Below are 10,119 nucleotides of genomic sequence, written 5' to 3'. Positions count from 1 at the left end.
CCTTCGATCTATCTGGCATGGGTGGCCATACCAGGAGCAATTATTAATTCTCCCGCCAGCACAGCTCTAGGGGTCATCGGAACGCACAAGCTCTTCCACCACGTCTTGGTCTTCCACCACGAAATTTGTAGCCCAGGGGAGGGGGTTTACATATATATAAATTTACAGGCATATACATATGTACATGTGTATATATACATATATATATGCACATATATATGTACATGTATATATATATATATAAATATACGAGGGTCATCCGGAAAGTAGTACCCGTTCGTGCCGCATGAAGTGCTGACGACGCGAGTAGCCGCTGGACGAGGTCAGATAGCTTCAGTGGCTTGTCTGCCTTCTCTGAGCCAAGTTGCGTGACGCTAGCATTGCCTGTGTTGTTTCTGTGATTGTTTACAATGTTTAAAAAAATTGAGAACGCCGCCAGTTGTGAAGTGAGGGCAGTGATTAAATTCCTCAATGCAAGAAACGTTCGCCCATGTGATATTCATCGCCAATTAAAGGAGGTGTATGGAGACAATGTAATGGACGAGTCGTCTGTTCGGCGGTGGTGTCGCAACTTCAACATGGGGAGGGGGAACACACACGACGATGAGCGTTCGGAGAGACCGTCTGTCATTACAGACCAACTGGTGAGCTCAGTTGACGAATTCGTGAGGAACGATCGGCGCGTCACAATTGATGACATCTGTGAGCATTTTCCCAATGTTTCTCGAACAATTGTTCATGAAATTGTTAAACACCATCTGCATTATGCAAAAATTTGTGCAAGATGGGTCCCTCGCGTATCTCAATGAGCTGGCGGCGAAGGACTATGCAGCAGGAATACAGAAACTTGTCACACGTTATGACAAATGCCTTAATTTGCTTGGAGATTATGTTGAGAAGTAGTTTAAAGTATCCTCTTTCAAATAAAATTTTTTATGTTTGTTAATATTTACTTTTGTGTCTTTATTTCACGAACGGGTACTACTTTCCGGATGACCCTCGTAAATATATATATATATACATATAGATTTTTAAAACATAGAGAAAAGACACTCACATATGTAGTTCTGAAGTTTTGACGGCTCGACCGTCGTCATCATATATTTGTTTTGTTTTAATGATTAACCAAAGGTCAGTGACTGTTCTGATGAAGGTGGCTGGGACCGAAATATTTGAGTTATTTTCATTTTCGTTAATCTTTCAAAAAACAATGAACTATGAGATGGATATGGTGAGATGTAAACAGTAATGTGTAGAGAGACATAAAACTTACTAAGAGGAAACATTTTCTAATAATGAGTGCCATCTCTTTTATTTTCAAACCCGTTAATGACCTGTGTAAGAAACTTGGTGTGATGTTAACGGACTGATTTATGTTGTAAGTCAGTTTCAGGTTCAAGTTTTCGAATACCCACGCTAAAAATATCACAAGGACAAATGCCGTATTGCAAGTATTTCATCACTGGGCTTTTGAGGTAAATTTTGAGCTAATCTCTTATTATTATTTGTTTGTGTCATCTTCACTGTGAGGCTCAGGAACCTGTTCCATGTATCAATACTTTGGGTGCGTTTACAATTATTATTGGCATGAAAAGCAACCAATATTATTCTAAGATAAAATTGTGACAGGAGATGCAGATGCATGGTATGAGATAAGATATATATTGAAGAATGATGTGTATAAATAATGGTGATTTACACTAAACATGCAGGGGCAAAATAACAACAAGAGTCTACACTGGATGTAATAAATAAATTCTTACCTCAACTGTCACTCAGAATGAAGATTTTCCATACTGGGCACCACAAAAGAATTTTCTAAGAGAGAAGAAGACATTTCTGGGTTGGAGTCATATTTGGAGGTAATATCTAGCATAATATATTGCCTCCCAATCCTCTCTCCAAACCATTTGCAGCTGGGCAAATATATTTGTTCAATTTTTCAAAAATAATAATCTGTTTTCCTCCGCTTCATAGATTTTGCACACATGTAATACCCCTCAATCAATCTTCAAAAGACACTCGCAGATAAGAACAGGATGAAAGTACAACTTGCACTCAACAGGAGATGCATGTATGAATCAGGAAATAAATGGTCACAAATCCCATACAGGCAGCATATGAAATTTGTGGCAGGGAGTTAGTCAGTAATGAAAATCCGACAGAGTGATATTACTGTACAAGGAGCAAAATATTGCGGGAATATAGGTGAAGCATTATTAAGCATTCAGTCCCTAATGTTAACTAAAATCGATCACCTCTTTTAAATTACATCATTCTTTTTGGCATTTGCATTACAACATTCACAAAAATGAAAGGCAAATACCTGATATGAAACCTCAACAGAGAAGTCTAGGAAACGCCCAAGAAGAGGCTCTTCTGTGGAAAGTCTCTTCCTCACCCATTTTATTTCTTCCCGCATCAGGAAATACATTTGCTTCAGTCCATTCTCCCATTTTTGACGATCATGGGTATAAGCACCGACACTTCCCATGATTGCACCATTTGGATGATGAATTTTCAGTAGGAAGATCAAAAACTCCAATACTAGACTCTACATAATGAAAAATTGCATTAAAATTAGTACCGCTGACAATTACCTCTTTTCTCCAAAATAACAGGTAGTTGAATAGGAAAAGATAATAAGAATCATGCAAAAGAAATGGGACGCAGTGGTCCAGCAGGTCCACGGGGCTACTAACCAAAGGACCCAGGTTTGATTGTCATTTCTCTACTGAACCCAGCAAATAGCCCTATCTATACTGGGTGCAGTAGAATTTAACTGGCTGTCACAGAAGTGGACCAGATAGGCTAGCAAAGCCTTAGACATGTCTTCATTCTGCTGCCTATGAAGTACCCATGTGCAGGTCATGAGGACAGATACTGATTGTAAGCATTTTATCTTTTTAATCCTCTGATTTAGCTGAAATGGCCCAACTAACACAAAATGTTTTTGCTAAAAAAATAGGTCGGCCAGAAGATATGTCCCTTATTCTCATGTCTTCTGCACTTCAGCTTTCCATGTCCCTTCACCTCTCTTTGCTGGCTAGAGAAATACCCACATTGAAATCCTTTAAAAAATTCTCTCCGATGGTATTCTTTCATTACAATGCGGGGCCTATGCATGGTATAATGGTTTAAGATGAATGCAAGAATATGACATTGTAAACACCATTCACTGTGTTCATCAGCATTATATGACTACAAAAATCAGTTGATTGGACACCTAGTCCAAATCTAGCATCAGGCATGAAAGAGCAGTGAAAATAGCTATCAAAACTACAAATCAGAAAGTTATGCTTGCGGTTAAAAAAATGCTGACGCCTGAGAGCTTTCCATTTCTACCTCCTCCGCAGGTTACCACCATGGACAGAGCCCACAGCCACGAGTTCTTCAGGAAAGTATGCGGTGGACAAAACATTTTCAATACTCAGGACCTTAAAATTGAAGGTAAACTATATATTTGCTGCTGGCCATATGCCATAGCTTAGATTTTCATCGTAGATATAATTCAACTAATCAATGCTAAAGAAATACACATCCTATTCACTATTGACAGAATTTTCAAAGAATACAATTCTATTTTTTCTCACATTGCATTACTGAAATAAAGATTTATTTGTCATAGTTATATTCATTGTACAGATTATTAGTTAAGATCATTGAAAAGTAACACTACACACATAAATTACGAAAAATACACAAGAGTATGTATATAATCCCAGTCCTCAGAAAACACAGCAAATATTTACCATATTTATTTAGGCATCGAACTCCTAATAAAATTTTCAATATTTCCACAGATAAACTGTATTATGAACAAAAAAGTATGGTACTTGAATAATTGCTATCAACCTAAAGGTTGGTTTTGATAGTTGCAGGAACAGCTCACCTCCCACAAAGCCCTATAGAGCATGTGAAAATCACAAGTCAAGTTTGGTGGGCAGTTCCTTTTCCCATGGGAATCAATCTGTTACTCAGACAATGATTGAGCTGGAGGAATGGTGAACAGAGGCAGGAGCTAATTTCAAACTCAGTCCCTCTGGTCAGTAGCCTAATGGACACTCGTACATTTTCCTTCCTGTGAGTACACTCAATTGCGGCCACCACAGAGGAAAGCAGAGAGAGCAAGGAGCAGGAAGTTTTGAATTAAGGCATGCTCCTACATTTCACTTTGCCTCTCTCCTTGCAATGATTCTTATCATTTTAGGGACTTCTCTAGAAGTAGGATATTTTTAGGGGAAAAGGGAAAACCTGAAAAATGGTCCACGTCCCTAAATATTGATTGAGTAACAGCTCTGATTGGTCCACCACTTGTCAAATACAGTAAAACCCCTTATTTGCTCTTCCCATAGGACCACGGTTAAAATTGAAAATGCAAGAAAATACAAACAGTAGAATATAAGAGAATTTTCACTGCTGAAGAACTCATCTTTCCATTTGTGAGCTAGATAATATTTATATTCCAGAGTAATTGAGGAAAGCTAGCACCTAAGCATATAAGTTACCTCGTCATTCGACTAGAACTAAGTTCCCCAACTTACAAATATTCGAAGAAAATTAATTTCGACGCAATATAGCAAGTTTCAATACTTTTTATTATTAAGGTACCCATAGGTGTTTTATCTGTTCCATTGAGGGGGCACGATTGATCCAAGCAAACAACTCACTAGTTCTTGCAATTTTCATGCTTCAACATATATTTTGGTTCAAATCATTTTCATTCCTCAGGGTTTCAACATATGTGCGATTTGAATAATCTCCCTCATTTCTTACAACATAAGAATTACCTAATAAACACCTAATCATACCATTTATTCATTTCATTGCACAAATGTTTTCCTGGCAGAATGAGATAACTAGTTTAAGTAGTTCACATTTCGTTCACTCTGTACTGCCCTGCCATCTTCCAACTTCTATGCTGACACGGTTCACATTACTGCTCTCTATCGTCTGTAATAGGCGTTAAACTTTGCTTGAAATGAAGTCAAAAAAGTTTCTTTCAAAGGCTGATTTATATGATAACCTGTTCTCGAATGTGAAATTTTCCATAATCCAGCACCTAGAGATGCAGATAGCAGGAAAACTGTAAATGAAATTGCGTAAATATAGGGTTCCACATAGTTTGGAAAGATATGAAAAGGTAGGGGACATGATTCAAATGATGTATATTGCAGGAAAACATGTTTGCCAATAAAGGAAATACAGATTTGAAAGTATATTGATCATAGCGTAGGCCAGTGGTTAGAATAGTTGCATGTGGCAAAGCACCATGAGTTATTACAATAAACATCAATGTTCTATACCTCAAGTGACTGACATCCATGAATTTCAGGTGAACTGAAAAGTTCATTGTCCACCAATTTCAACAAATGAATAAGAGCAGCAGATGACAAGACTTACTTTAAGCATAATAACTTCTGAGGCTGTGGGATCATAGCATTTCAACACAATGTCCAGCACACTCTCTCCAAACTTGCACGACAGTTCCCTGTTTTCTTTTGCTATCTTCTCAAACCAACACCACAGGCGATTCACATGGAAAAAGAAATAATCAATTACCAAGCTTATGAGGCTTTAAAAACCCAATAAATCATTTCCAAATTACAAAACTTCAATTCCATACTCCCAAAACCATAAATAAATTGTGTCAACTTTTATCATACTTTTTCCGAGATGTTCTGTTAACTTCAAAGGAAACTTGTTCAACTTGTGCATAATGGTCCATTAAAATACGTTTCTTCAATTACTGTACTTTCCCGTTAATAATGCACGCGGTATCTACACAAAAATGTTCAGATGATCGATAAATTGATGATGCGCGTTATGTTATGAAAATTGAAAAAATCCAAACATAGACGTATTTTTACACACATTCACCCGGTACACACGAATTTTTACACACACATTATATAATTGTCACACGCATACCTGAATGTACATACAGATGCGCGACATCTTTACACATACAAAATAACTATGAAGCCCTGGGCGCACGGTATCTATACAAATTCATAAGAACTACAAAGTTCTGGGTGTGCGTTATTGATGGGAAAATACAGTAATTAATTGGTTATTAATGCAATACCTCCTCAAATTTGCAACATCATTCAATGCCAAAATGTGTATCAAACTTAAATAAATTTATTTCTAGATTAATTATTTTTGATATAGCAATTATTGCTCCAACAAATTTTTCCTAGCTATGTTATTTTTTTAATAATTACACAGTAAAAGCAAATTACTAATAAACATTTTGACCCGGCCAAATTCATAGTGCTTCAAGTAATTATGAAAATTAATTGGTGGCTGCAACTAAAATTATTTAATAACCACATACCGCATTTCCCAACACATAAGATCTGCTCCCAGCTTCCCTCATTGCCACCTAACCACATTCCCATGCTAATTGCATCCCCAAAAAAGTAATCTATCTTCAGACAAGCAATCACTGCTCATCTTTCTGCTTAGGAAAATGCATTGCCCCCTAGTCAATTTCCTGGAACAATCACCGATATTCCTGTAATTCAGCCTCACTCCTTCTCCTCCTATCCCTTCACATGCGTATTCTTTCACAACTTTTACTCTACTGACCAGAGGACTGGACTGCTGTCCGGAGGGGCCCGGGGTTGATTCCTGGGCAAGGCACTCTGGGCACCTGCAGCTCCACACAAGCTATGTGATTTTTTGGGTACCAGATATATATACATATATATATATATATACATATATATATATATATATATATATATATATATATATATATATATATATATATATATATATATATATATATTAAAAAAACCATAAACACAGTAATCAACCCGAAGGTCGGTTTAGTAGCTGATGGTAGAGTTCACCCAGTACTAAGCCCTATACGGCGTGAAGAAATTCACACATCAGGGTAGGGGGGCCAGTTCCTTTCCCTGTGCCGGTTATGGTTTCCCAGGCAGACCTGGTACCCGAAAAATCACATTAGCTTGGGTGGAGCTGCAGGTGCCCAGAGTGCCTTGCCCGGGAATACAAATATATATATATATATATACAAATACATATATATACACACACACATATATGTGTGTATATATATGTGTGTATATATGTGTGTGTGTATATATATATATATATATATATATATATATATATATAATTATGTGTGTATATATATATGTATATACATATATATACATATGTATATACATATATATACTTTTATATATATATATATATATGCGTATATATACATAAGTCCCTCCTATGCATCAACCTTGACGTGGTGGAAGGGCTTGCGCATTCCAATGACCCTTAGAGCTGTGGTGGCAGGAGTAATAATAGTTGCTCCTGGTAGGGTCACCCATGCAAGATAGGTCAAAAGTTAGCTGCCAGACGAAAGGTAGTCAGCTCAGCGTTTGTTCCTTAGTGAGGCGGCTGACCCCATTGGGGCGGCCAATAAGTGATGGTGTCATGTTAAAAACACCATTGAGGTAGGCAATGGGAAACCACCTTAATAATTATTCCCAAGATTATTATGATGGACAATACAGAGAATATGAGTCCTGGCAACTACTGGACTTGGCCCAATCGGCCATATGTCATGCCCAGCAGTGGGAGAGGCAAGGCTTCTGTGGTTGTCATCTAATGAAACCCTTGCAAAAAAAACCCGAGAGTAGCAAGACAGAAAATGCAGAAGAAGAAGACCAATTTAGTTAGAATAGGAACTTGGAATGTCACGACAATGACACTCCAAGGTTGACTAGAGTCAAAAGAGGGCATTACGATCAGAAAATTAAAGGGAACATAACTACCAAATTTAGAGCAAATCCATTGTCCATGGAACTAGCTAGTTTGTTAAACAGTTAACTCTGCTTTAGCCTAGCATTGAAGATAAATAATTATTGAAAAATATAATTTATGCCACTATAAATGGTAATAGAATTAATCCCTACTATGTAGTATACATTAACATACCAAGCATTTATTACCTTAGTTGCATAACTCAGAGCCAACATTAGAGAGCATTCTGCAGCATGGGTCACTCCCATATTGGTACTCAATACTACATCCATAATAAAGGCTTCCCTGAAAAATAGCAAATTGATTTTTATACAAACACCAGATTGTACGCAGTATAAGAGGCAATAAGAGCTTGCTACCTCAGAATGCATGGCCAAAGAAGGATGATCATTACAAGACAAATGACACCGCTCTCCCATGGGCATACACAGATTAATATAATTATCATGTCCATTCATTTTGAGCATGCAATTGAAACTCTAGGACTGAAATAAAAATTAAATTCTAAAAAGTATTGGTGTTGTATCTAAATTTGACTGTAATGCTCCCATAATAAACCAGATACTATGCATCATAAAAGTGAACACTTACTTGCCGGCGATCCATAGAGATAACTCCGAGTTGAAACTTCCCAGGGATATAATATGTCCAATACTCTTAACCACCTTTGATTTATCTAATCCCACAATATCATCATTATACGCAATGATTGATACCCTAATCAGATCTATAGAACAAGAAAATCAAAAAAGACATTAATACCGCATACTGCTGTTTCAACACAATCACACACTGACTACTGACAGATTTAAATGACACAGGCAGCTCACCTCTCCATCCTTTCCCAGTTATCTCACCCCAATAAGTCCTCTTTTTCAACAATGTAGTAACTATGTAGTTGTAATAAGTCCCACCAAAATGTAGCCTCAGATGCACAGAACTAAATATTTGGTTCAGAGATGTCAATAGATTATCTGCAGATATTCTATGAACATCTAATAAAGAAAATACACGGATGAATAACAAACAAAATGGGCAATTTCAATTGTCATTGTCCTAAAAAATATGAATGTATTCATTAATTTTGTCCTACATTACTCTGGGTAAATAATATATATAATTAATGACAAGTTTAAAAAAGAATTAGTGAAAGATGAATTAAAGAATATTTGGAATTCCCCAAATCAATCCTCTTTTAACCAAATTTTAGTCATCACTTTCCTAGAAAAGAATGTCTTCATTAAAAAAAACCATTCTGCAACCATGTACCAGATAAGTCTTTACAGTTGAACAATGAGGTATTGAAATAAGTAGGCTGGATTGATTGTTGACAACACATACTTCAAATGCAAATACTACAACCTGGGATATATTTTAATATTCTTGCCAAGTAGTCGAAATTTTCTTACCATTCACATTATTGCAATATTTACTTGATCTTGCATTACGCGCGATGCTGGTCAAATTACTTGTGGATAAACAAACCAACCATGTAAATTCTTTCAATAAAATACTGATATCACCATGTTTTACTGCTGAAAGCAGCTATTTGGCAAAAGCCTAATCTGAGCTCAATTTGAACTAAATAAGCCCAATTAACAGTATGACACCAATCAATTGTTGAAACTAATTTATAAGTATACAAAATATTTAATATGGATTTAACATTTCCCAAAATCAACATTTATCAAAATATCAAAACAAAAATTTGTAACGAAGAGCAAATGAACTAGCACAAGAATTAATTAACTGCAAAAAATACATGAGTACATCTCGTGAAAGTCAAAGAGTGAATCGGCCAGTACAAAAATCACAACATAACACTTATTTGAAATGGCTAAGGACATACTTGATGTTTTATATGAAAGCATTCATTGTTATAAGTATTCATATATATTCTTTAATATCGCGAAAAAATATGCAAGATAAATGCATCGCAGAGGAGTATATGCATAATGCATATACTCCTCTGCGATGCATTTATAAGAACTTAAATATAACAGCTATGTTTAATTTTTTCCGTAACAAAATTTATGCTTGTAATTCTTACATTCCCCAGATTTCGCCAATAGCTTGATAAAAACTTTCTTCAATTCGGAATTAACAATAGGCGATAATGTAGAATGGTCAGCGCCACGGCCCTTCTTAGCATGCACTCCCCAGGCAGCCTGCTCATAATTTAAAAATATTAAAATAATTACTCGTTAATCAGCTATTAACAAAATAGGAATTCACGCAATATCAATCACTTTCTAAGACTTATTGTAATAACTACAACTGCGCAAAATTGCATCTCTATATTTCAAGTGAATGCTATTGTAATAC

At 36.2% G+C, this 10,119-nt stretch overlaps 1 protein-coding gene and 1 long non-coding RNA gene across 2 annotated transcripts in view; both read right to left on the bottom strand.

The window, feature by feature from the left end:
- LOC139685620 (uncharacterized) overlaps positions 1-8,403 on the bottom strand; it is a 38,295-nt gene extending 29,892 nt beyond the window's left edge. The window contains exons 1-4 of the mRNA XM_071582559.1: positions 8,386-8,403; positions 7,983-8,079; positions 5,404-5,508; positions 2,327-2,554 (exon numbers count right to left, since the gene is read on the bottom strand). Of these exons, the coding sequence (XP_071438660.1) occupies positions 2,327-2,554; positions 5,404-5,508; positions 7,983-8,066 (417 nt within the window). The 5' untranslated portion in view covers positions 8,067-8,079; positions 8,386-8,403. The remainder of the gene's footprint in view (positions 1-2,326; positions 2,555-5,403; positions 5,509-7,982; positions 8,080-8,385) is intronic.
- Positions 8,404-8,442: 39 nt separating this feature from the next.
- Positions 8,443-9,916, bottom strand: LOC139685610 (uncharacterized). The gene is made up of 3 exons (XR_011700198.1): positions 9,845-9,916; positions 8,625-8,789; positions 8,443-8,521 (listed from the first exon to the last, which is right to left on the bottom strand). It is a non-coding gene; the product is annotated as an uncharacterized lncRNA (long non-coding RNA).
- Between the last annotated feature and the right edge of the window lie 203 nt (positions 9,917-10,119).

The sequence above is a fragment of the Hetaerina americana genome, unplaced genomic scaffold (assembly GCF_022747635.1).
Source record: "Hetaerina americana unplaced genomic scaffold, ioHetAmer1.1.p SCAF_119, whole genome shotgun sequence".
Taxonomy (NCBI): Eukaryota; Metazoa; Arthropoda; class Insecta; order Odonata; family Calopterygidae; genus Hetaerina; species Hetaerina americana.
This window is presented reverse-complemented; position numbering and strand designations above follow the sequence as displayed.